General features: G+C 39.3%; 1 protein-coding gene across 3 annotated transcripts in view; it reads left to right on the forward strand.

Annotated features, from left to right (window-relative positions):
- LOC137287058 (uncharacterized) overlaps window positions 1-27866 on the forward strand; it is a 109415-nt gene that overhangs the window by 69987 nt on the left and 11562 nt on the right. For 2 of the 3 annotated variants that reach the window (XM_067819171.1, XM_067819173.1), the window contains 24 exons: window positions 927-1142; window positions 1628-1762; window positions 2140-2241; window positions 4509-4603; window positions 5243-5422; window positions 5700-5771; window positions 6294-6402; window positions 6949-7083; window positions 8538-8555; window positions 16698-16776; window positions 17387-17519; window positions 17644-17690; window positions 19173-19296; window positions 19661-19764; window positions 20444-20546; window positions 20759-20909; window positions 21375-21444; window positions 21831-21897; window positions 22174-22259; window positions 23149-23275; window positions 23702-23743; window positions 24581-24673; window positions 25185-25242; window positions 25627-25835. In XM_067819171.1, coding sequence (XP_067675272.1) covers window positions 927-1142; window positions 1628-1762; window positions 2140-2241; window positions 4509-4603; window positions 5243-5422; window positions 5700-5771; window positions 6294-6402; window positions 6949-7083; window positions 8538-8555; window positions 16698-16776; window positions 17387-17519; window positions 17644-17690; window positions 19173-19296; window positions 19661-19764; window positions 20444-20546; window positions 20759-20909; window positions 21375-21444; window positions 21831-21897; window positions 22174-22259; window positions 23149-23275; window positions 23702-23743; window positions 24581-24673; window positions 25185-25242; window positions 25627-25835 — 2555 coding nt within the window. The remainder of the gene's footprint in view (window positions 1-926; window positions 1143-1627; window positions 1763-2139; window positions 2242-4508; window positions 4604-5242; window positions 5423-5699; window positions 5772-6293; window positions 6403-6948; window positions 7084-8537; window positions 8556-16697; window positions 16777-17386; window positions 17520-17643; window positions 17691-19172; window positions 19297-19660; window positions 19765-20443; window positions 20547-20758; window positions 20910-21374; window positions 21445-21830; window positions 21898-22173; window positions 22260-23148; window positions 23276-23701; window positions 23744-24580; window positions 24674-25184; window positions 25243-25626; window positions 25836-27866) is intronic. The other variant, XM_067819172.1, reaches the window with a different exon arrangement.

Raw genomic sequence — 27866 nt, forward strand, 5'->3', positions numbered from 1 at the left:
ACCAGAAATGGACTTCACACATTGTACCCATGTGGGGAACTGAACCTAGGTTTTCGGCATGATAAGTGAATGCTTGACGCACAAGGCTACCCACCTCCCCAAAGATGTTATGAAGTCACAGTAGTTGGGTCGGGTTCTAAAGGCTGCTACAACGTCAGTTTACATCTAACAACATTTTGAATAACGGCTTTCAGTACCATGATAACATGTTGATCTGGTTGTTAATCAAAAATTTAAATTGAATATTTTTTTAATTTGGGGGTGGTCCTAACATTGGATGAACACCCTTTACTCACATTTATTGTCACAAGGGGCCCAAGCAAAACACTTTTGGTGGTCTCTTAACAAAAAAATTTGTTTTGTATAGTGGAAATAATAAGGGACACTGACCACTTAAACAAGGAATATAGAAGCTGATTAGCTGATTTAAAGTTCACCTAAGGTGACCCTCCTAAATCACTGGAAGTTTGGAAAAACTGGCACTATATTCAAAAGATAAAGGATAAAATTGTGAAAGATAATCCATTTTCAGAAGCATATTTTTGCTAAATGTGTTTTATGTCCAGTTTGACCAGCATATAAAATTAATATCAGCCTAAGGCATCATTCATGAATTCTCTTGTTTCCTTTTTTGACACTCAGTGAGGTACTTGTTAAAGTACATTCAAAATAAGATACATTACAAATCAGGGCAATTCCAGATGACGAATCAGCACTTATATGAAGATAAACATTGGCACTGGGGCAGCTGATCAGCTAAGACATATGATCTAAACATATAGCAATATGAAAGAAACAGAAGTGATTAAATCATTCATGAATTCACTCAACATGAACACAAAGATAAACTCACTCATGAATTTAAACATAAACTCACTCATAAACTCATCCATGAACTTTCAAACTGCATGTTATGTTTTTCACAGGCACATACAAGTGTGAGGTGAAGTCTGGTGACCTGTTGGACCATCGTTCGTTGCCTGTGTTAGTTGTACAAAAGCCTGTAGTAAAACTAGAACCTCTGACCATCTTTGTGAAATCCCAGTCTGCGGTAGAGCTCAACTGTACCATGGTGTCTGGAGAAGTCCAGAATGCGGTATTCAGGTGGTACAGAGACAACAACCTCATCTCCAACCCACCAGGTGAGAACAACAGTCTTCAATCTTGCTTGTATTTCATTCTGCAACCTTGAGTACAAGTTTCTTTAAGTACAATACGTGGAATGGGGTTGCCTCCCTTAGCTTGTAAAGGATATGTTGTTCAATTTCTTGAATATTAGATTCATCCTAGTACTGATTGTTATTTTGTGCGTGCATGACTTCTGATTCTTGGTTTCACTTAAGTGGTTCACATCTATGACATTTTTACTCAGACTACAATGATACAATCATCTTCCTACACAATTATCTTCTGACACATAACACAAATATTTTATGACACATGGCACAACTTTCTTCTGACATAACTAACTTCTGACTCATGACAATATTTTCTTCTGACACAATTAACCTTGCACATACTGATAAAATTAGCCCCAGGCACACTGACACTATTACCTTTGGACATCATTCAGTTCACGAAAAATAATTCAGTAATTTGTAGTAACTAAAAATGGTGTTACTTCCAGTGGAAAAGGTCTCTCCCACAAAGGAAATACTAAAGATTGACCGAGCCCTGTCTGACAGCACCTTCTCCTGCAGAGTAACGAACAGTGCGGGCACGACAACAAGCCGCACAGCAACCATCAGCGTCATTAGGAGCAGTGAGTACTTCCATCTGTACTAAAATAGGGGAAATACTTGGCTGTTGGATGTATTCATACAGGGAATTATTTTGTTAGAGAAAATGACTGGTTTTCATTGCATTGGTAAACTTGTATCAATTTTCCTGACAATTTTTTATATGTGTAAGCATTTGATCTAAATGATGAAAGTGTTGCCATTAGCGAGTAAAAGGATGTAACTGCCATTGATATCACTCCATCTTAAGGAGCTAAGGGAACTGTTTGCTTAGATCTATAAATGAGTCTTGTGACACTTTATCTAGGCCAGAATCTATGTCATGCTACACACTAGGTCAAACAGGAGACATAATATAGTCAGTGGTCAGATAGTTCCAGTGCTCTTCAAATCTTTACAGATGTGAAAACCTGTAACCAGTCCCACGATTCACATGGGTTGTTATGGATGTCCTCTCCTGTTGGTAAAACTATTACGATGAACTGTCCTCAAGGCTACCAAGGTAACAGACATTGATGAATCTTGTAAAGAATGACAGATCACTGTGCAGTGCTTCTTACATCTAAATCACCAAGCTGTTCTGTTTGTTTTAAAACAGAGACCTCTGAATAATATATTCAGGACCAGACAAACAAGTGGTTGATATTGTGAACATAATTCCATTGTGTCAGTGAACAATAGCATGCAAGTAACAAAGCCCCCTTCCTGACCACCCAAGTTACCTTAAAGCATTCACTCGTGATGCCAAAGACCCAGGTTTAATTCCCACATGGGTACAATGTGTGAAGAGCGTTTCGTTTGAGTCTCACCATGATATTGCTGGAATATTGATGAAAATGGTGTAAAACCATACTCTGTCAGTAAGTCTTGACCCCCAATAAAATGTTATTATTCTCCTGTAACAGGCATCTTCTGCAACAGGAATCACTTTATTCATCATTTAAGGTTGTATTTATTAGTAGCAGAGAATGAACATATGTACTGGTAGATTTAATAATACTTGTGATCTTATGTGCTGCATAACATATCTGACCATGCACCTAAATATGACAGGATCTATTACACAATTACTGAGTAGTGATGAGTTCAGTACCTGTTTTCAGGAACCTGTGAAAAGGAATATTAACCTCGGACTTTGTCCTTGGTCAATACCTGTTTTTATGGACCCGCGAATTCACCAGTCTATGATTGTTTTATAATGTAATTACCCCTGCCCACCCCATGCTATGTTAAAGGTCACATGCAACGTAAAACACAACTTTGCAGATTCTGGTACCTTTCGGTATGCACTTACCGAAACAAATCATAAAAAATGCCAATTCAACCTATAAAGTTGAAAAAATCGCGATGAAAAAAAAGCCCGCGAAATCGGAGTTCAAACGTTTCACTAAATTCCCCCCAGCGCTGGGGGGAAAACTGGTTTCAACAGTTGTGCTGCGCTGCGTCCATAACGCATGCGCAGTGAATAGGTTCGCGGAGCTTGAAACAGTATGCATGCCCAGCGTCTGAGGTCGTGAGCAGTAGTCTTATCTTGGTTGTGTACACAAACAAGTAAATGATCTACTCGTTACGTAAAAAAAACTTGTTGATTGTGGTAAGCAGTCTCTGTCACAGAGAAAGCTCAGTGTCTGGTTTATTCACACCTATATGTCTGCCTGCCTGTCTGCTAAAGACAACATGCAGTACACAGCTTCAATCATTGACCACATGTAATTTGAACTTAACACCTATCAGAGTATACGACATAAAGAAAATCAGTTGATTTATGACTCGTGCACCCGAGTCCCGTGTCTGCCACATTATGTAATTAGGCACGTGTGATACACATGACATGTTTTTATGTCTGTGGGTTGCAAACAAACTACATTCACTTTTTTCGGATGACTGGATCTGACGGAAACTGGTGCAAACTCTTGTCAGTTTCAAGTCCTGCCTTGTACTTGGACGAATGACAGATTCCAGCCACGCAGTAGTTTACCATCTCTACTGATGTCATTTTTGATTGGATCGAGCGCAAATTCGGAGAACATGTATTTTCCAAACCCAACATCTCTATATACATTCTTCATGGATAACGACTTGTTTTAGTGTGTATGATTTTGTTTGACAACAGTATATGAATCCATACTGAAACGACGCATCAAGTACACAAAAAGAAGTTGTTATCCATAAAGAATCTTACTTTCTTGTGACTGGCTATACTTCTAAAATGCCCATCAAACAGATCATCTGTCTGTACACACAATGAACCCTCAGCAGATCAGCAAATGAAACAGCCAATCAGAATCCGTCGTTACACTTGAGTGCACATCCAGGTGCTAAGACTGGGTTCGGTCTCCCAACGGCTTCGTTTCGGGGAAAGTAAGCCCAAGTACAAAATATTGCACTTTTGAATCGCGATTATACGCTTATAATTTGTTTATTTGTTTTTTAAAAAGCAGCAATGTATATTATATGTCATGAATAAGTGATAAATGTGTTTTAATTATGTTTGATTTTTTGGTTGCATGTGACCTTTAACAACACTGTGACATGTTAGCAATATAATGACTTCATTTGCTGGACGTCAGAGAGCTCTCAAGTCATAATGACTTGCTCGGACCTGGGTTGGAGTCAACATGCTTTTCTGTCGACTGTTTACCCCCAGATGATCACCGGCAGTGTGATAGAAAGCTGGTGAAGAAACTAGGAAAAGAGTAGAGGAACACTTGTGCATTCATGTGGTCCCTTATCTGTTTCTCTCAGTACATGTTGGTAAATTGTGTACAGGATTGGTCCGGAGGCTGTGCAGTAGTGCTGGGCAGTGGCAGAGAGCTGACTACACGGGGTGCCGGCTGGGGACACTTGTGGCCCTCCAGGAACAGGTAGGGACCCTGGAACACCATCAGTAAGTGGGTGGGTGGGTGGTGGATACTTTGTTACCTAGAAGTGGAATAGTTGTTTGTGATGTATGGATGGGATGGATGTAATCTGGAAGTGAGATATTTGGCTATGGTATTGGTGGGTGTGGGGTTGTTACATAGTGAGGGGAAATATTTGGATCTAGAATGATGCTAGATATTTGATTCTAGAGATTGGAGACATATTTGAGGGGTAAAATTTGGCTCCATAGAGAGGGATGATATTTGGCTAGCCACGAGGCTATGTTAAGTTCCATATAGAGGGGAGATAATTTGTTTCATGGAGATGGGACATATTTGGTCCCCTAGAAAGGGGAGATATTTGGTTTCCCCATGGGGTGGTAATTTGGTTCCACAGAGGGTAGGTAATTGGCGACCTAGAAGGATATATTGCATTCCATAATTAGGGGAGATAAGTGGTCCCATAAAGATGGGAGATATTCATTCTATGGAGAGGGGAGATATTTGGATATCTAGTCTTCCATTATCTAGAAGGGTTGCATATTTTACCTTGAGACAAATGCATATTACTGGTTGTTTAGTTACAGTGTTTTTGAGTAACTATATAAAACTGCAGCAAGATCTGTCTTTACCTCTGTTAAGCTGAACACCATAGAGACTGGGTTCGAGATAACAGATGCTGACACCGTTGTAAATGAACTGAAGAGTGTGACAGAAAACAACCAGCTGGTGGCCGGTGATGTGGACGCCTCCATTGACATCATCAACCAAGTTGTCAACATTTCACAGACACGGACGACAGTGAAGAAGGAGCTAGTCAAGGTATCACATATGATAGCACTCTGCCACAGACACAATCTAGTTAGTAACACCACTGAAAAATACTTACATACTGTATATTAATTAAAAACACCAGATTTGATCAGTTGAACATGTCTTGATGCAGGGTTGGAAAAAGTATTTAATCCTGCATATCAGTGAGACTATTCATAAATGTAAAATCAAAAGTGCATATTGTATGGAATCCATGAGCTCATTAGGGAGTGTATGCAGTACAGTATAAGAGTGTTTTAAATATACAAACATATGTTGATTCTAGGATGTGGTTGAGAGTGCCAGTAATATGTTGAAGAGTGCTAACAAGACAGTGTGGGAGGACCTTCACAATGAGGTGAGACTTGACACACTCAGAGATAAACATCATGATCTCTGATGCTGATTGAGAGTTTCATTTCTTGGCATCCAATATCCAGTACCACCAGTAAATACACACTGTAATGTTCATCAGTATTGTAAAAGTCGTCAGTTTTATTCCTTCAAACAAATCAACAGCCATGAGTTTTAAGTATAGAAGCATTGCTTAGGACCTATACAACTTTTTGACAAAAGGGCTAATTTATTAAACTTTCATGACGAAATGGTGGGTGCACACTCTCATCCTGGATCCGCATGTTAGATGGTTTTGTTTAGATCAGTCATGAACCCTACCAACTGGCCCAGCTTATTCTTTATCATGATATGACTTGATTAGTCTGAAAAATCTTTTTCATATCATGTGACAATGCTGTTCTTCAGAATGTAGAAGTATGACTTGACAATCTCTAAAATGTAATATGCATATTCGAGAGGGCATCACATATACTGATGAAGCTTCCGTGTTTACTACATGACATGTCATACCGTCATGTTGCAGAACAAGCAGGGTGCCACATCCTTGCTGAAGACGCTGGACAATGTGGGTCAACTAGCCACTGAGAAAACCAATGCCTCAAGTCTTACCATCATCAATGCCAATAACATAGGTGCCGTATATTACCGTAGATAAACCAACCCCATAGATAAGTCATGGATAGATATACAATAGTGACAGAACCAGGAATCAATTTAGGGCACTGGGTCAAAATGACCCCCAAGTCAAAAGTCAAAAGGGCATCAAAAGGTCAAACAGGCTGCAAATCCCCAGTCATGAGGACGTAAATAAAAAAGTGAAAAGGACCACATCAAAAAGTGAAAAGGACCACATCAAAAAGTCAAAAGGGCCTCAACAGAAACTTAAAATTGCTGCATCAAAAAGTCAAAAGGGCCCCATATATAAAAAAAACATTTATTACTCTCCAAATACATCATTAATTACTCTCAAAATACATCTTTCAGTTAGTTTTTTCAATATTGCAATTAAGACTAAAATAGGAACTATATTCATAAAAGTTTAAAGTTTATTCCACACAGGTGAATATTTGGAAGGATGATTGTCAAAATATACAAAAACAAGTGATACAAAATCTGTCCAATTGAACTGGGATTTCAGGTTGTATACTGTGTGAGATTGTGTTCCCTTTAACCCTCAGTAATGGCTTATGGCAAGACGAACCCCCAGGACATCACATTCCCCCAGGCCAACAATGGCCAGTACCCAGCATGGGTCCAGACGTCCAAGACCAAAGTAACCATCAAGGCACAGGCCTACGAAGCCTCTGTACCAGGTAACTACCAACCTAATGATCATACTTCCTTACTGTTCAACCACAGGTTGTCTTTGATTTCAATGTAGTGCAATGCTTAGTCTTTGAATATATATTTATATATTTTCATTGTAACAAACAAACCCATTTAAATAAAGAGGAGCACAAAGGAGGCCAGAGATGCAGAACCTGAGGAAATTTAGACTTGCTTCCTTAAGGGCTTTTGCAGTAGGGAAATATTGTGGTTCAGGGACTGTGAGACAGATTAGTTGAATAATATGATGAAGAACTGTTACCACATTGTCTTTCTGAAGGTTGTCTGTGACCTTCATGGTGTGAGTTTCCTTACCATGACTGTCTGTGTTGAAGGCAGAACATGGCCTCTATCATGTGAAAATCTTTCCTGGCTGTCTCAACTGAAGATATTGTGGTCATCATAGTCTAACATGATGGTACATGGTCCTGTGCTTAGAGCTCATGTCACAAATCTGGTGAAGTTAGGCAGTGTTTAACTTGGAGATTCCTTGAATGAGTCCTGAGAGTTTCTAGGCCTTCAGTCCTGTACCACAATAAAACAAATGTGATACATGTGGTCTCACCTTAGGCATGTTCAAAACTGCCTCTGTTCATCCAGCAGAAAACGGGTACCCGGTTGGATGTTATATGACTATAACCTTGTAACAGGCTGCTTGGGTTATCTGGGGTAATAATGTTGTGCTGTTTGTGCATGCTTTGAGCATGCCTCTTTGTGGTGTGGAATATTGCCCGGTATAAGTATCCTCATCATTGTTCTAACCTGGCTGTCAGTATTGAAAGATGGACATAACCTTCATTGTCATTGTTGTGTGCTGGGCTCTGACTGTCTGGATTCAGTTGGTATGTGTGACTGTTTACTTGATGATGAATATGTGAGTGGACCCTCAGGGCTTGATTTAGTGTTTGTTACCTGCACTAGTGCAACCCAATATTACTAAGTGCAACCTAGTGACTGGTCTAACTTGCATCGGGTACAAGTCAATTACTGAGTGGGTAAACTTCTAAATAAATCATCTAAATTTTTAGTAGCATATTTCTTTCATTATATATTGAAATAATAGCAGTGCAACTGGAATTTGACTGGTGCAACTAGGTTTTTGTCTTAGGTTGCACCTGATGCAAATAGGTTAATATCTCTTCTTGAATTGAGCCCTGAGCCCTGTGTGCTATGTTTAAATGCTTGTCACAATCTGACAACATTCATACCTGCTCAACGCCATGGTTGGATCTGGAGAACAAATTTACTCATTTCATGTTATAATTTCATGTTACAAATTCATGGTACTACTTCATGTTATAATTTCAAGCTACAATTTCATTCTGCTGCTGCTGGGGTTATGTATGCCGGAACTTATCACACATTGCCACAAATTCATGAAACTCCAATACACTTGAATTAAACATGCAGAGAATTAAATGATTACACAAACAATTTTCAGGACAACCGGATGTAACCAGTAAGTAGGAGCGTAAAGCCTCGATGTTGTTGCACAAAGCATATTTTACCTCACTGCATGAATGCCTATCTGACATTACCCTAAATTTTGTTTACACATCATGCATGATGACAGTCACTGGTGGCCCTGTTCAGGTGGCACAGAGAAGGATGCTCCCTGCAGTAACCTGTCATTCAAAGATGATCAAGATCAATATCGGTTGATAACATCACTTGGTCCGTCTGCTTGCGTGTCATACTTTAAGTTACACTGAATAACTGCTCAAGCTATCATCCACTGGGTCAGCACTTGGTTACTTGAGGGTAGCTGCAGTACAGCTGCTATGTTTCTGACAGCAGCACAAAACAACACTCACTCACTCATGTTCTGTCCTATGCACTCACGTTTTATGTTCACTATAACTTGGCCCTGAAAACAATTCTTTTGTTTCTTGTTTCCAGCAAACCATTTGGTACTCTCACATCTCTGAAACCCATGCTTCTCCTATCTGAGTCCCCATGTCTGTCATTTCGATGGCCATGGAAGCCACTGGATAGAAACAGATTTACTGAAACAAGAAACAAAAATGTTTGGCCTAACATTCAGTCATATTATCATAGCATGACTGCATCACAGGAAACCTCTAATGAGGTAACAATGTAACAGGTCATTATTTTTGTACATGATTGTCTACGCTTTGGCTTCTTTGGCATACCATTTTGGATAAGATCAAATCCAAAATGGTTATATGTTGTGCTCACCAGAAGGCAAAGAAACCTGTTTTTGATAACTATAGTTAGTGCCATGAAAGAATAACTCTAAAATAATATGACAGATCAATATCCTTGAAATGGCCAATATTCATCTCATGAATGCTTAATTTTAGATTAAACAAGAAAACAGATTACTTGAAGAAATATTTGTGTTTACCAAAACGACAATGTTCTGTTGAAATTTTGACATGACCACATTTATAGAAACATCTACCATCAGAGAGAAACTCATGTTTTGAATCATTTAAAACATATCATTTAAAACATGAATCATTTAAAACATATCATGTAAAACACATCAAGAACGGGAGTGAACTGATAGAACATTCATCCAAAAACCTTAGTAATGCATATTCATGTGAGACATCCAGGTGTTAGGTGTCATGACAGTTTTATTTCATGTTACTATATCCTGATCATGTGGAAAGCAAATCATAAACAAGCCAAAAGTGGTCCAGATAATTATTAGTCCACTGTAGTAAATCTGGAATATTGAGAACTGCTGCATAAAATAACACTCGCTCACTCATTGACAAATTAAAGGTGATTTGATTGGCCCACAGTTTCACTCAAAATTAAGGTGTTGAAATAATGTTGTGGTCACATTTCAGTGAATCAACTTTTAAGAAAACAGATTTCAGTATTCTTATTTGGATAGTTATTTTGCATTTTTATTAACCCTGAACAATAACAGTAATAACATGTACGATGTGAATGACCATCCTCCCACCCCTCCCAAATCATGTTCAAAGTGAGGGTACCCCTACCGGCTTGTTATGACAAAATCAGTGCCCTATCACTCTACCCCTCCCCATGATTTTTTCAGCAAATTTGTTTTAAGCTGAATATTTTATTGTACCTGAAAACATGAAGAAAAGCTTCTTCCGTCTTGTCTTTAAATTCCAGTAAGACTTATTGTATCAGCATACCTGTGGCTCATGTTTTCAAGTCCAGGTTTAGTCCAGTCATCCTAGCTCATATACAGCTCAACCTAGAACAAATTGCAATAAAAGCTGACTCTTCTGTTTTGTAATCCATATAATGTGTATTTTAAGATACAAAAAGTATAGGACTGTATAATGAACGAAAATTGCAATTTTCCCGCCAAAACGCACGTGCATGTTTGTTCGTCACAAGACGATTGAATGAGCACACTATACAGAGATTTGTCACGAAAAAGGGCATTTATCAATGAAATTAAATTTAAGCGCACAGCCTATTTGTGATATACATATATATATACACACACACTTGTAATATAAAACTTCCAATTTACCGTATTTAACATAAATACAAGCAACAAGACCATAATTCTGTGTATAACGCACTAGTTCATAGATACATATAGCAGCAGGTTGATCCATGTGTCTGTTACCGAGGGATTTCTAATCATCGTTTCATTTTATGTGTATGTTGAACACCAGACAGTATGAACTAAACGTGTGTAAGTATTTACCGTATTTACAATATTGCCCCAACTTAAATCAGTATAATAACATTGTCAGAAAATGCAGAAGGTACAGTCACGTCACATAAACTTTGATAAGACAGGATGTAGTTAGTGAACGGAATTAAATGTTGTTAAGCAAACCTCACATGATGATATGAAGCCAATAGTGATGCATCGTGCGACTCTAATATTATATTAGATGTCATCTTCAACATGCATTGAGTTGCTGCAGCTGACTCCCCTACATTCACCACATCCTGGAGAGCATTCCAGACCATGTTTCTTACAGCTGCACCGTGCTGAGCCGCAGTCAGTCTTACAGTTACATCTGATAATTCTAAGCAGGTGCTCGGGGGCTGGTGGCAGATCTGTGAGAATGGGATATAGACGACCATTTCGTAGTTCCCATCCCCAGTTCTCAGGCAACATGTCCGACGACCTCTGTCCCATCCACTCCTGAACTTGATAGTAGACACGCATTGAATGATATTTTGCTGCAGCTGCAGTTGGAGGTAATTGTTTCGGCTCGACGAATGTTGAATATGCTGCCACTTTTTCACAAAAGTGGACATGGCGCAATTTGTCCAGACCTATGTCTGTGTCATCATTGAACAATTTCACGAAAACTCTTTCACCAGCTTTTATGATATCTTCTCTCTCTGTAGCCACACTGAATGCAGATGCCTGTTGACGAAAGGACATGTCAGAGACCAGTTCTTTTACCTCCGACGATTTTCCAATTCCAAACACTCTACATGTAGTGTCGCATCCTGTAAAAGCGTGGATGAACAAGATGTTACTGCAGATGACTTCTCCTACCTTCCGCTTTGTTTCCTTTATTTGCCAGACTTTCCTTTTCTTTTTACTGTTACTCTTTGCCTCTGTCATATAGTAGATTTCTGATGACTCTTCTGATAAACTAGCGTGGTAGCATAGAAGTACCAGCAGGTCTGTGTCCTCACCAATTACAACAGTCGTGTGTTCCTTTGCAAGTTCCACAGCTGTCATGACAATTTCTAGGTCTGCATCACTACGTGGGTGTTTCACTCTACATCCCTGTTCCTGTAAGGCTGTACCAAGGAGATTGATGAACCTCTGTTTGTTAGATTGGTTGGCCAGGAAGTCTTCCTTTTTAGAATTGAGTAACAGGTTCTTTTCAAACTTAACTTCTACTCCAGCACCCCCCCGTCTAAAGTGAGCTATATCCTTTATTGTTGGTCCAGCTTCATATCCATCAAACACAATGGTCGCCGTTCCATACCTGTTACGGACATATTCCATGTAGAGCTGAAGGATGGTGTCGTAAGTGCATCCTCGAGGCCAAACTACACGTTGAAGTAGAGCTCCACCATCTAGAACATATTCTCGCTGGACCGTGTGTATTGGAGGTTGCCAATCAGGATTTTGTAATAAAGTCCACAACGAGTCAGCAAGTGCAGCTTTGTTGGCTGGTAGAGGAAGACCTGATGGTTCAAAGAGTGCAGGAGGAATGTTGCACAGTTCAAACTCCAGCACTGATGCCAGATTTTCGCCCATGTTCCTTGCACTGGTTACAGTTCTTTGGAACAGAAGTTTAGGATCAACGTGTACTTTATCACCCTCAAACTGTACAGATGCCTTAGAGTGAAGTGTACAAACTTGGTCTTTCTTTTTGAAGACATAATCTTGAACGGACACTCCAGTCATTTTGTCAAGTATCGTCTGTCCAACATATTTGGCATTCTCAACATTTACAGGTTTGTCAGCTATTTCTCCGGTTGCAATATTGCGGAGACTAGTGTCATCACTGAAAGGATTCCTCTCTTCTAAGAACGATAACATTGTCAGAATGTCCTTGTCCATTCGAGCCTGGGTAGCATCCTTGTGTTGCTCATTGGTGCTGTACGAGATTCCAGTGAATGTCTGCATGGCAACGTTCATACTAGCACATGCTGGAATGGACAAGACCCATGTAAGACGTTGAATTTCTCCAATGCCTTTACCCCGAGTCAAACCTCCATTAGTTTTGATGCTACGCATGAGCATCTGTTCTATTACTAGGTCTGTTGGCAAGCCAGCCCACAAACGGTCGCTACGACGAACAACATGGAGTCCTCTCTTGAAATCTCTGTAGACTTCTTCATGAGTATTTTCCAAAGCCAACATCTTTTGGAGATACAAACGACTCGACTTGGCATAAAGAGAATGTCCAGAAGCTGCAAAGTAAGGAATCATTTCCCTGAGAGATTCAAGATGGAGATCCCAATTACCAGTTCTTTCAGCCTTTATGAACCTTCGCAAAATGTCTATCATCTCTGTGTATTGCAGCCATAACTTTGATGTTCTTCTATCTTTTAACTGTGTCTTGTACTCATCCAGTCTAGACTTTACTCTCTTTAGGACAATGTCTTGACAAATGTCCTCAGTTGATAATTGCCCTCCTAGAAGGTGTTCAAATAGATATACTGCATGTTTGAGATCGTTGTTGGTCACGTCCTTTGTGCTGCACCATCTATTCTGAGGAGTACGTTCTGAATCAATATGTTCATCACACTTGCAAATCCAAGGATATTCAAACGCCTGGCCTACGAGGAGTGCATTGAGAGCTGTGTCCACAAGAAAGTGGCCTCTGATGGCTCGGGAAACAGCTTTACCTGTCATCATGTGTGGAACTGCATTAGGAGCATACACTGTCTCACGGACCTCACAAAGTCCAGAACCCAACATAAGGTGACCAATACAGCCCAGGAAGGACATTTCTGTATGAAAGGATCCAAGTCTTAGAACACATGCGTGGAGATCTTTATCTGCAGTTGCACTTGATACAATGGTAGTTGCCTTCCACCAAAGTGGTTGATCAAATGTGATAACAGGTGTTACATTTTGTTGTCTTGCTTGAGCCCCAACATACTTCAGTGTGGAATATATGCATGACATGTCACCAGGATTCATATCAATCATAGGCAAGAAGGTGACAGTTGATATCCCAGCGTGATCTCCTCTGTGAACTGACTGCATATAACCTGACCTGGAGGGTCTCGGAGACTTAAGTGGCCACATAATATTCCAGAGAATGTCCAAAGTTGGGTCAGAAGACTCTTCACGATTACAAGATGAAAGTTCTTCATAAACTGTACATGCCAGTTCATTCCAGTCGGATTTGTAGAAATGCATTCCAATTCGGCCAACTGCTACAATGTCTTTTATGCTTGGATTGCCTCTTGTGATTGGCTTGATGGTGTTTCTCGATGGTGTGGCTGTTGAATTTATGCCCATTCCATGGAATGTGTTATTACCATCTAAAGTGCACACGTTGTGGTCGATGTTATCGGCAACGAATTGCAGGGATGACCCAAGTTCGGGGTGTGAGACTTCAGGACTTCCTGTTGCTGCTGCATTGGCTTCAAACCGCTTAACCTCTGTATATGATGAGCAGAACCCATGTTGATGAAGCGAGTCTATCAAGAATCGTGATGCAAAGTGGTGATGCATTTGGACACCAAGTCCAATTTGAAGTGGTGGTACCAATGATCTCGGCCGAGTTGCTTGTATGACAGCTTGCCCAATGGAAGCAACTTTAACTTCAGAGCCTTTTCCATTAAATAGGTGAGTCAACAGAAGTCGAAGGGATTGTGGCAGGTATTCAAGTTGAATTTCAGTTGACTTGATATCATCAATGCTAGGATACGTTGGATGGTTTCCGCTTATGGCTTTTATGTCACATTTCAGGAGGTCAGCAGTTGCTCTAATCAGGCGCATCTCCTCTCCATCTGGATCTGACTTTTGGGGGGTCTTGTAGAACTCATACAGAATAGATGAAGCATTGTGTCGGAAGGTTACAACATGTGGTTTTCCATCTGCTTCAGCAATGATTATTTTATAACCAAAATGTTCACACAGTTTTCGTTTCATGTATTTTACACTGTAGGGTTCTTCATTAGTGTTCAAATAAGAAGCCATTTTTGAAACTAGATTTGTTACTGTAACCTGTTCATCATCATTTGCTTCAATGTAGTCAGCAACTTGCAAGAACGCAGCAAGTTTCACAGGATTCTCCGGTCTTCCCTGGCGTGGCTTCTTTTGAGGTGTTGGGGAATAACTATCTACAGCTTGAGGCAACTTTCTGTTTGTCCTGAAATTCACACTTCATGAGTTCTGGTAAACCGCATCCACTGCAAAACAATCGCCAGCATACTCAATTCTTGCAAGAACTTTTGTAGACCATTCATCACCTCGTTTCAAGCAAATATTTTTTATAGTTTCCTGGAACTGCTTTTCGGTCCTAACCGGAGTCACATTAGATCTGTGAGTCTTCCGATCTGTTTTTACAGTCTCTCCACAAAACAAGAAATCTGTTTGGAAGCTGAACTCTTTTTCTTGCGACCTTAAAGATCGTGTTTGATTTTCTTGGTCTTGATCCTCATTTTCCGTAAATTTTCTTTTATTAGAGGCAGCAATACTGAATTTATTGATGTGTTTGCGTCTGCACTCCTGGTGTATACATTGTCCTTCTCTTGTTTGTGTGCTTTCTTCGCGCAGAGCACTTGCTCTGTTGATGCTTGTGCTTCCTTTTTCACTGAGTTTTGATGTACGTTTTCCATTTCCAAGCAGGTCTCCACAGAGGACACACACATTTAGGTCATCGTAACATCTGCAAAAAGTGTTTTGGACTCACAAGTGAAGCTTGTATATTGTTTTGGAAAAATGTAAAAGAGCCCTCAGTACTCTACAGCATTTCTGCTCATGCACTAACCACCCCCCCACCCCCAACTGCATAAAACCGGTCTAAAAACAGGTGATTTTGAAAAAAGTAATGGTCCTAATTGGTTTCCATAGTTTGAAAATCCAAACAGATTCAGTTTATGGTAACATTTGAGATTATTTCGGTTGTCTTGATAAATATTATAGTGTTTGGGTGTTGTTGTTGTTATTGTTTTTACTTTTCTACCGATTAGAAAAGTAATACCATGCCAGTTATGTCTCACTGCTTGTTTTTGCGTGTTTCGACATTTCGACTGGCAACGTTGAATGGGGTCAACAGCTCTAAGTGAACTATCGTCCAGTATCAACTACTTCAATAGTTCTCCGCCTTGACGGTTAATATATGCAACCTATGAATATATCAGACATCAGTCATGTCAGTTAACTTGTACATGTTTGAAAATAATTACCCAGATTGCGCTGGACTGTCGGTACGTTCGTTCGCCATCTTGTTTACGTGACGCAATCTACGGCAACACAGCGAATAACAACGGCCATCTGATTTTTCGTATCAAATGTGCGCGTTTTGGCATTACAAAAAATAACTTTTTCGAACAAAATCGTTCATGATACTTTTCTATACTTTTGATATGTTGAAAGTACACAACTTAGTGACATGTTCCAGCAGAAATTGTTTTTATTGCAATTTGTTCTACCCCTTTTGCCAGTGTTACTGGACTAGTTTGTCTAATGCTGATCAGAGATGACCCCAGTCTTATTCTGTGCACTTGTTTATAAAGTTACAAGCAATCACTGGAAAAATGCTTGTTTGCTTTTGTTTTTCAACTTCTGATTTGAAAGCACTCCATCTGAAAACAGAACTGAAAGTTCTGACTAATTTTGTCCAAAACACAATACTTCCTGACAGTGAAGCAGACAGTATTCCCTGTTTGTTTGTGTTCCCCAGGGAAAGGGCGTCTTGTATCCTTGTTTGGCATCTTAGAAGATGCTATTTGGTGAACATGAAGAATCTCCTGGATTTCATCTTCTATATATTCTTTGATACAATGGGTTGGGACCTGTTCTGGCCCCCATCATGATCTAAAACTAATGAATAGTACCTGTACTGTTGCCATTAGTTTTACTTACCTGATGATGGGACTGGAACAGATCCTGGAATGTATCAAAGAATAAAAAGAATATGAAATCCTGGAAATTGTTCATGGCTTCTCGTATGTTTATGTGTTTCCTCATTTTCAGCCAACAACCTGATGGGATACAGTGGAGTGCTGTATAAGGACATTGAAGAACTGATTAAAAGGCGGACATCAACAGATGGGTAAGAAAATACAGATTCATACATGTGGACAGAGTTTGTGTCCTTGACCAGTACCTCCTCCTGGTGATCTGCCAATAATGTTGATGCCACTGGTGGATCCAATGGTGGATTTAGGGGATTCAACCCCACCCACCCCAAACCCCTTGTAAAAATGACTTAAGACCATCATTGAATTTTTTTTTTACATTGGCAGAGTCAAGGGTGTCTAGTGCTGTACAGATATTTTTCATTCAACATTTAAGAAGGATTACCTTATGGTTTGTAACTCTTTGCAGAGTTATGCCCCTTACCTGATCCTCTTGGGTTTGAGTCCCAGCTTAACCGTGATTATTCACTGATGTTATTTGTGGATTGTGAGTGCCTTGTTGTGCTCACGGGTGTCTCGAAATGGTCTGTTTCCTCTAAAACAGAAAAGACTTACTGTGTCATCTGTCAGCCTGTCATTGTATGTTATTGTAGTCTGATGTGAGGTAAATGGATTAATGTACGCAGCATTTACTGAGCTTCACATATTAAAAATATCTGAAGTAAAAAACATCAGAAATGTCAAAGCTGTTTTCAAAAAGGTTTTGTACAGGTACAGTGACATGTAATATTTGTCTTATTCCAGAAGCACAAGTCAAGATCCTGACAGTGTGTCTCTGGAGAAGAAGATCAATTCTAGGATTCTATCATTCTCCCTGATTCCAAGTGTGAAGACCAAAATAAAACCGTCTGCAACCCTCTCATTTGAACATGTCAATGTAAGTTGCTATTATTCAAGGACAATATTTAGTGTTTTTTAGTTATTTGCATCATGATCATTTTATCATTACAGGCTGTGAAATTAATCCAGAAAATGTGTAACTCATTTTTCCATATTTTCAGGGCAACTTCTCCGAACCAGTGTGTGGCTTCCTTGACTACTCAGCTCCGTGAGTCCTCTTATATTAATTAACATACATACAAACAGCTACTTCTTTAGCTTAATTGTGAGCCAGCTGGCTCAAGCATGTATAGTTTTGCATGACAGCCATCATGATAAACTCTCTATGTTCACTGTTCTTCTCAAATGTACAAACTCAGGAATTTGGTCACAGCCAGCTGCTGGCTGATTGTGTGTCCAACACAAAAGATCATTGTTCATGCCATTGACCTCTGGTTTGCACTTTGCACAAATATCAACTGTCTTGACCATCTGCTGACACTGGCCCCATGGAGTGTAAAGTACATTTCAATAGGTTGGAAGAGTCCATCTCCGCAACATGATTCTGAAACTAACTGAACCATCTTCTCCAAATTTGGTATACTGCCTCTCCATATCATGTAGATATGCTTTTTGTGGGGTTGAAAGTTACTTACATTTCTTTCTGTTTCAATGGCAACAAATTTGGACTTGGTCTTTTTGAAGGGTAGGGTTTGTGTTTGGAGTGGATCTGAATGTTGAACTGGGGAAATGGGGAGACTTTGTAGATGCATATCTGAACCTGGCCTGACACTGATAGCATAACGCCTGGTAAATTACTCATTTCCAATAAAGTATGGGCTGGTCTCAAGCACCACAACTTCCTGCTGCAACTAGTTTGTGGTTCAAAACCCCAGTAAAACCTGAGTAGACCTTGGTTTTTACCAAATGAGGGGGTATGGTTTTACGATGCTTTTAGAGACAACTTCCAGCAGTATCCCTGAGGAGGACACCAGAAATGGGCTTCATTTGGTTTCACCAAAGTTTTAATGTTGACCCTACCCCACATTAGCATTTCCTTCCTATCATCTCAACACACTCAGGGCCTAGATTTTCGAAGCTCTCTTAGCGCTAAGATAGTTGTAAGTGACATACGTTAACATTAACTTAGAACTGTCTTAGCACTAAGAGAGCTTTGAAAATCTGGGCCCTGGGGTTAAAAAATATGTTGAAAAGCCACTTGCCACAGGGTAAGTGACTTCAAGAATGTAACTTTGTCCTGACTAATTTTCCACATGCCCTGACTTTATGACACAATGCGTGAAGTTAATGTATACTAGACTATTTATCGAAGAGTGATATTTTCACTCTCTTCTAGCTTTTTTTTATTATTAATGCAAACTTCATTATGAGCAGATATGAAATCCTAGATTATTTGAAGTTTGAAACCTTAAGTGGAAATTATCTAGTAGTCCATGGACAAGTAAGATACCATCATTTGATTGCCCGAAATGAAAAACTGACTTGTTCCGGGCATCTCGGTTGGGAGTTTGGAGCCTCTGCACACTGTTATATTCTGGGATAGTTCTGTACTGAGATGCTAGTAAAGGTTGGCTCATCACAAACACCTTGATTCAGTTCCCTAAATGTGCACAAGTGTGAAGCCTGTCCTTGGTGTCTAAGAGGGCGATATGACTATAGTGTTATGTCAGTGGTGTGTATTTTTCTTCAGCTATGAGCAGGACGGCCAGTGGTCATCTGAGGGCTGTAGAGTGGTCAACAACACAGAGAATATGACCGTCTGTGAATGCGACCACCTCACCAACTTCGCAATACTCATGAGTCCAGGCCGCATTGTAAGTATTTCTATACTGGTTTCTGGTCATCACAGCACAAACTTATCAAAACAAAATTGAGAAAAGCCTTGTTTATTTATATGGTTTTCATAAGTTTTTTTATCTAACTTTATAAATACATATTGATTATGTTTGTTTTCATTTTTTTTTCTGGATTTATCTGACAAATGTGTGGAATATAAGAAATCTGAACAATATTAGATATCTATTCATCTAAGAAAATTAAAACAAACTTTGATCATAACAATGGATACAGCAAACTGGTTTAGTTAAAAGGCACAGAACAAATTGTGGCAAGGTCAGAGCGTTTCTCTCATTTTAAGTTCATTATTGCCATACTGTATACATGTTTATGTACCTCCAGTCGGAACAAGATGCGAAGGTCCTGAGTATCATTTCGGCTGTGGGCTGTGGTATCTCCATCTTCTTCCTCGTCCTCACCATCTGCATCTACTGTTTCCTGTGGAGGTGAGAACACTCTACATCATCCACATACTTCAACTAGCATATGTAAACATCCAGCTTAACAAACATCAGTAATGGTGATTTTACTAAGTCCACTGGTGGTAGATATAGCAGTCAATGTACACGATGATATGACGTCTTGCGGATGACCATAACAAAATTGCCTTGGAAATATATTGTGACAGTTAGAATGTGCATTTGGCATTTCATTAATCATGTTCATTCAATTTACAATCCCAAATAATTAATTTTAATGCAACCCGTGTTTTTTTACGTGCACTTCAACAGTGAACCCAGCCCACATTGTTATATAGTAAGCCCAAAGCCATAGGTGTCTTTTACACTTTAGCAATGCTCAGAGCTGTTGTGACACTCATGTCAGGGTACAAGAGTTTGGTGAAGGGATTATACATTTCCTGGCACGTGAGTGTTTGAAATATACAGAATATTGTGTTAAATCAACTGCAAGGAATTTTGTATCACATAGTGTTCTAGATCATATATATATCATATGTTCGCACAAAACTTCTGATCACATGTTTAATGTCCCAATGAATTGGATGCCACAAAAACGAATGGAGACTGCTGTCTGATCATCATGACGACGTCTTCGAAAGACTGGATGATGACTATATGTCTTATCTTTGTTACAAGATATGAATTTTGTCATCTATTTTTATAGGTACGTGAAGTCCGACCGTGCCATTATTCTCATCAATCTGTGTTTCGCTCTCATCATCGCTTACTGCATATTCCTGGGCGGGGTCACACAGACGGAGAACCAGGTAACATCACTGACCTCACTGTTATATGGGAGTTGCATCATTCAGCAGTCATGGATTACACTCTGAAAAAGAATTTATTGGGCATAACCAACAAAATAACGATGTCAGGTTCATGGAAGGATCACTCAGATCAGTGAAGACACCAGGTGTTTATAAGAAGGTGTCCTACCACTCTCACAGCTATATACGACAAGATGTTGTTTCTGCTGCAGGCTGTGTGCACGGCCATCTCCGCTCTACTCCACTTCTTCTTCCTAGTGGTGTTCTTCCTGATGTTGGCGGAGGGAGTGGAGGTCCTCGTCAGCGTCATCTACGTCTTCAACGCCAAGTCCAGGCTGCGGTGGCTGCTGTTGCTGAGCTGGGGTCAGTAGTTATCAACTCCACAGTGCACTAAGAACACATATTACTGTACTATTTTTATTCTCTGGCGACTATTCTTGTCGTAAGAGACAACTAACAGGATCCGGTAGTAAGGCTAGTTGACTTGGTTTGACACATGCCATCATTTTCAAGTTGCACAGATTGATGCTCACATGCTGTTGATCACTGGATTGTCTGGACCAGACTCGATCATTTACAGACCACCACCATATAGCTGGAATATTGCTGTGTGCAGCATAAAACTCAACTCACTCTATTCTGTTCCATTTACTTTTACAAAGTCAAATGGTCACAAGTCTTTTAAAAAATATTTATGCAAAGAGAAAGTGACAGGTTGACCAGTTTTTAAACACCCAGTTTTCATATGAGCACTAGCAGATTAACTATGAGAACCTTTGCACTCTATTCACCTTTTTGAGAGCTGTATATTATGTATTGGTTGTGCAGGTGCTCCTGTTGTGGTGGTGGGGATCTCACTTGGAGTCACCCAGTTGAAGGGGTACGGCAGTGAGCAGTTGTAAGTATACTTTATCTGCCATCAAAAATTTCCAGTTGATGAAACACTATATCTAGACATATTGGTTCTTAACTGCCTCATTTAGAACTTCTGTATCTAGAAGAACAGGTACCTCATTGATCTAAGCTGCTTATGTTTGATTTATGGAGTTGTCCCCCTTTGATCTGCAAATGTCTGCTGATATCTGTTTTAATCCTATGTATGGTCCATTGAGGATCCTTGATCTGGGGATTACCTTGCCCCATAGACTTCACCATCTGATCAGACCACTCCAGTTTTAGCTGATGTGTGATGAAACTGAAGTATCTGTGACATGGCATTGATTACTTTCAAATGTTTCATATGAATTTGGAGATATTTTGTCATAATTCTAATTCCTCTTGCAGCTGTTGGCTGTCTCTGGACAGTGGTCTCTTATGGGCTTTTGTAGCACCAGCACTTGCTGTCATCCTGGTAAGTTGTCACTTGTACAGTAATTGTAACATAACTACTAAGGGCTCCTAGATCTTGTCATTTATTGAATTATAGATCATTTATTTGCGAAATAAGGTTAACATATATCTTTCTACCAATATCATGTTTCATTTTTCTAATTTTTCATGATATATTGGTAGACAGAATTAAACATAACTCAAAACTTCAAACAAAAATACTTTTGAAATTATATCAGATGTTGCAGCTTTTATTAGAATGATATTATTTAAGAAATGATTTTTTTCTTTGTTTCAGGCTAACCTGATTATTGTTTTCATCGTCCTAAAGACAATGTTCAGTACAACAGCTATGATGACAAAGTCAGCCATAGAAAAGGGGAGGTAAGTCCACAGCATAATGTCCAAAACCCATGACAGATCAACATGATGCCTTGGTTATAAGATTGCTCAGAATGGATTGAATCAAACTGAATCTAATAATATATGGAATGGTTGAAAATTGTAAGTATATGATAAAATTCTTTAAGTGTAGTTTTCTCACATGATTACCTGACATCTGACAGAGCCACCGACACAGATATATAAATTTTAGGAAATGATGTTATATTGTCCATTATGTTTCATTGTGTTTTGTAGGTGTTTTTCATAAATACAATTGAATGGGTTAGTTATCCCCTACAGTGTCAGTCTGTCAGTGCATCCATCTGTGCACATTCATCTTTTCCGGATCAGAACTTTAAAACCATTCAATATTTCTTCACCACACCTGGCACATAGATAGGTGTAGTGGTGAACTGGTGCCTTTTGTTAGTTTTGGGACTCTGAATATAATAAATTTTTGGCTTCCATGGCAACACATTTGGTTTTGACTGAATTTGGAGGTATTGCTCCTTTTTTGGAGAAGAACTTAAAATCCTTTCAGTACTCTCATTATCCACCTTGCCGTACAACACTCCAAAACATTTGGCATAATCGTATCTAGTAGACATATGCATGGAGAGTACTTTGCCATTGTGAAAGACATCGATGACTTTGTCTTCTGGCTATAATGTTGTTATACATTGAACATTCTAAGTGTGAGTGATAATCTTTTAAAGTCTTAAAATCAATACCAGACTTAAAAAGTCAAGGATTCACCTGTCTACACTTGCCCTGATGGTTTGATGTGGGCAGAGACTGTAATCTGATCAGAGTGTGTGTTGAAGACTCCAGGTACTGAGGACTGTCCCAATCAGTCATTGTTACAAAAGTGACTCCGCTACTGTTTCAGAGCTGGCCTGAAGGCCCTGTGTGTTCTGCTTCCACTGATGGGAGTCACGTGGGTGTTTGGTGTGTTCTCAGTGAATGAGGACCTAATAGTCTTCCAGTACCTGTTCGCTGTGTTTAACTCCTTACAGGTGGGTCTTGTTGACTGTTGAAGGAGGACGTACAGCCAGAAAATATACTGAACAGCAAAAGAAATGCAACTGTTTTTGGACAGGTTTTTAAATAGAAGACATAAACATGAACACTTACTCTTATGAGATTTAATTTCTTTCAAAACTTGTGTTTCTGTTGGTGTTCAATGTACATGAAGTTTTTTTTAAAGGATTTTGGATTGTAGATGTACTGTACTTGGTAACTTTTAAGGAAATCATTGGTGTATAGACAGAATAACTTAAGTAATAAAGAAATAACTGAAGCAATGAGGAATACTTTGTGCTATGAAATTGTCATGAATATGTTCTTTGTAGCAATTTATTTTTTAACGTGTTATTAATTCAGATCTTTGTCTATGCAAGTTTTTGGCTTTTGATTAAGACCAACATCTGATTTAATTTCAGGGCTTTTTCATTTTCATATTCCATTGTCTGGTATCACGCCAGGTAAGTTGCCTTCTACACATGTATTTGCTGAATATATAATTATGTTTCCACCACTTACAATATGTATAATCATAGGTGTCACCATGCGAGGTTACAACAGCATTCAGTGAATATGATATGAACAGTTTATGCAGAAAACACAATAGAAATGTACATACAATGAGAGTACAAATTGTATAGGACAATGGAGAGCTTTGAATATGGCAGTTGTATACAACTGTGGCTACATTATAGTGATCTGTGATGCAGAACAAAAGTTTTACTGATTGATGCTCACCCCATGTTATTCAGAAAAGATTGTTGTGCTGTATGTTTTCAATGTCTGTCATGTGTTGGAGTGAGTGAGTTTAGTTTTATGCCACACTCACCAATGTTCCAGGTATATGTCTGTAAATAATCAAGTTTGGACAAGACAATCCAGTGATCAACAGCATAAGCATTGATCTACACAATTGGGAATACTGGTCAACTTGCTAATTCATACGTTTATGTTAAAGTTTAAGTAATTTCGGTCAAGGTAGAATGGAAATAGTACACTGAGTTTCCAGTTTTCTGCTAGCTAGGTTACTTTTGAGAATAATCTGTGTGACTTTAATACTTGAAAGCAAAAGTGGCATGTTTGGTTGTAATTTCAACTTAGAGCTTGAAATCTACAGGTAACAGAGCCTTACAGTGAAAAGACAAGAAGTTTGTCTCCAAAATAACTGCATGTCGATATTTAAATTCTTAAATCTATACACAACATGTACAAATATGGGTTTCATTAATGTTAAATGCACTGTGAAAACCATGTTGGGTGTCTATTTAACTGGATTTGAATAATGAATATTCAACCAGGTACAAGATGGTATGAAGAATAGAAAACGGCGATATCGTGCCAAGAGTTTCAAGACAACTGGAACTGAGTCCTCATCTCAGTTGCCAGCATCGGTAAGTTAATCATCTTGTTGATAGGACTTATTGATAATTATTGACTATACCAGCAAGCAGGTTTTGAGGATATATATATATAAGAACATTTAAAGTATACAGACATTAATTCTGTGTAGGAAGAAGCTCAAAAAAAAAGCTGCATGTTTTGACTTTAAAATCAGAAACTTGTTGACTAAACCTTAGACCATCAGATAGTGTGTCTCACAGTCCCTGAACAACATCATTTTTTCTTTCTACCTTACCCGCCATGCAGTGCAAAAGTCTTAAATGAAGCCAGTCTAGATTTCCTCAGGTTCAGGTTCAAGTTTCTGGGGCTGCTTTTCAATTTAAATTGAATTTATTTGTTTCTATAAAAAAAATCATACATTTGTAAAGGTTAAGCTTTAGTTTACCCTTCAAAAGGTATGATGTTCTCGTTAATTCTGTAGACGTTTGGTTCTTGACAGTCTTGTACATGATGCCTGTGGTACTGTCATCTGTATGTCCACATAATCATGTTTTCTTTCAGAAACTGGTCAGTACCAGCAGTGAGGAGGATAGACCCATCAATGACCTGGACAAGAAAGGTACCAACTGACCACATTGTCTCATTAGCTTCTACCATTAACATATTCATGTTGGGATAGTTCCTCAGTAATATGTTCATGCTGTCACCCACTGGCTTCCAAGCATAAATATGATGTAGACTGGATACTCCATTGATAGTCACATCAACATTTAATCACAGAGTTCCTTTAATCAATGGCCATAGCATAACATAATTCATTACAAGCAGAGCATGTCTGAGTGTTTAAATATACACCACTAAGGATCAAAACTGAAACAGTCATAGTGAATCTACTACATAACATTTTGTGTCTTCTGTTTAATAGACAATGGGTAGAATTTTTTTATCTCATCTTGTCTTAAAGCAGTTAAGCATGTGAATGACGCCTTTGTGCTTCTTCCAGGTCGGTCACCTTTCCTCGAAGCTGATCGCCAGGTTCAGCAGATTGCCAACAAGCTGTATGCCAACCCAGACAACTTCATGGACCACAACAACCCACAGAAACCATCCAACAAGGTCAATGTCCCAGTGGACCCCTCAGACATCAAGCTAGGGAACATGGACAACACTCTGAACACCTTCATGTTCTCCCCCTCAGACATCATCAAACCTGTGAGTCAAATAGACAGCTAAAAGGACAATGATTCTCTGCCAATGAGAATACCTCTTGCTATGGTATATTTGAAACTGGCGGATCATCAGGCATCTCCCAAGATTTTGTCTAGTTTCCCTTGGACTACATATCTGGTAGTCCTTGGTTTTGTTCGTGTTGTCTGTGACCAGTAACTTTTGCCTGGGTTTTCCTTTGTTTTTGTTTTTGTTTTTCAGCACAGTGATATCATCTTGTTTTTGCTAATTATCAACTTGACTTGATGTGTGCTAATGGTCAGAGCATCTACTCCTTTTCCAAGACTTATGGTCAGATCATATGTGACTAATACGAATGGGCCCTGTCTGTTTGGATTTGCCTTCTCCTTTACTTCAAATTCTTGTGGGTAACACAGTTTCTCTCCTTGTCCCTGATATGCTGAGTGATGTGGTGGTCCTTGATTTGGGCTTGGCACCTGTTGTTCATATGGTGCTCAGTGGCTAAGGATATCTGTTACTCGGCTTGTTTTTGGCTGGGACTCTCACACTGTCTGATAATGAACTGGTCCATGACTTTGGGATCGTTTGTATTCATTCCTCTGGTTGTTCTGTGTGGGGCCAGGGTGGAGGACGCTTGTGTCATTCAGATTACAAACTATATACACTTTGCAGGTTGTCAAAGGTGGCTGGATGAAAGAGGACAAACAAAGTCGTGAGCAGGCCTCAGTGAAGAAGAGTGCTCTCAGTGTTAGAGGAACCTTGCCACCCTTGGTATGTTTGTGTCATGTTGAGACTATCCTGCTCTGGTGTGTTCCCATATGCACTTTTCTGAATAGGCAGTGGGTACATCTTCCTCAGTCTCTTCATCTCACTTCTTCCTGGCATAGGACTCTTTGCCTGCTATTTGAAGTGGGTACATCTTCTTCAGTCTCTTCATCTCACTTCTTCCTGGCATAGGACTCTTTGAACACTATTTGAAGTGGGTACATCTTCTTCAGTCTCTTCATCTCATTCTTCCTGGCGTGGAACTTTCTGATACAATGGATCACATTTTCTTCACACTGCTTTTTGGTGAATATGGGTCCATGTCTGTAATGAATTCATGGTGTTGTTCTTGTAAGATGCATTATGCTGCCACATGGAACTTGAACTTTTCAGATTGTCAAAGGAACATTTAAGAGAGTAAACTGCAATCCTCTGAATTCAGATTTGGAAGATGATGAGAAATCAGTTAGAACCCCTCCATCCAGGGTATGTCTGTGTGGTTGGGATTGTTCTAGCTTAAAGTGGCTCTGCTACATGTATTTGGATGTTGGTTTCGTTTGTGTAAGTTATTTTTAATATGTTTCGATATAAGAATATGTTTGCAATTTTTGTTTTTCTAGATTGGCATGTTCACATGTCTTCTAACATTTAATTAATTTTTTGCCGAAGAAAGCCTTCTTTAGGGAATGTCCTTTCGAACATCACACCAAGGGAATGTCTCTTTTAGAGATAACCTGCTTGGTCAAGTCTTGATGTTATTCAAAGTCTTTGTTTTGGAACACCAATACACTTAGGTCAAATCTTCCTGGCCTCTATACTCAAAGATGCATGAATGCCTGTTTGCTAATTCTGAACATATTTGGTAGTAGCACTCCAAAACTGGCTGACTTTTCAGATCATCAAAGATGGATGGCTCAAAGATGAAGACACTCAGATTTCAGTTAAACAGGAATCAGAAGCTTCACTGGTAAGGACAGCTCCTTCACAAGTATTGTGTGCATGAAGCATCAAACAGTGATGTGATTTGGACTAATAGCCCTTCCACATTTACCATTGGAATCGTATAAGATCCCACCTTCCAGTGGCGGAATGTCCCTCAATCAGCAGTGTGTGGTTCTATTTTCATGTCTTTATATCTTTTCTGGATAGTGTGTCATCTGTAAGGTTCAAAGATGCTGTCTTACTTTGTATCCCTTAGGGTCATGCAGTGTGAGATAAATCTCCTGTATTGCCACAAGGAGAATGGTTAACACTACACAGTCTTGTCAATACATTTTGCTTTGTAACACA

The sequence above is a fragment of the Haliotis asinina genome, chromosome 6, assembly GCF_037392515.1.
Source record: "Haliotis asinina isolate JCU_RB_2024 chromosome 6, JCU_Hal_asi_v2, whole genome shotgun sequence".
Taxonomy (NCBI): Eukaryota; Metazoa; Mollusca; class Gastropoda; order Lepetellida; family Haliotidae; genus Haliotis; species Haliotis asinina.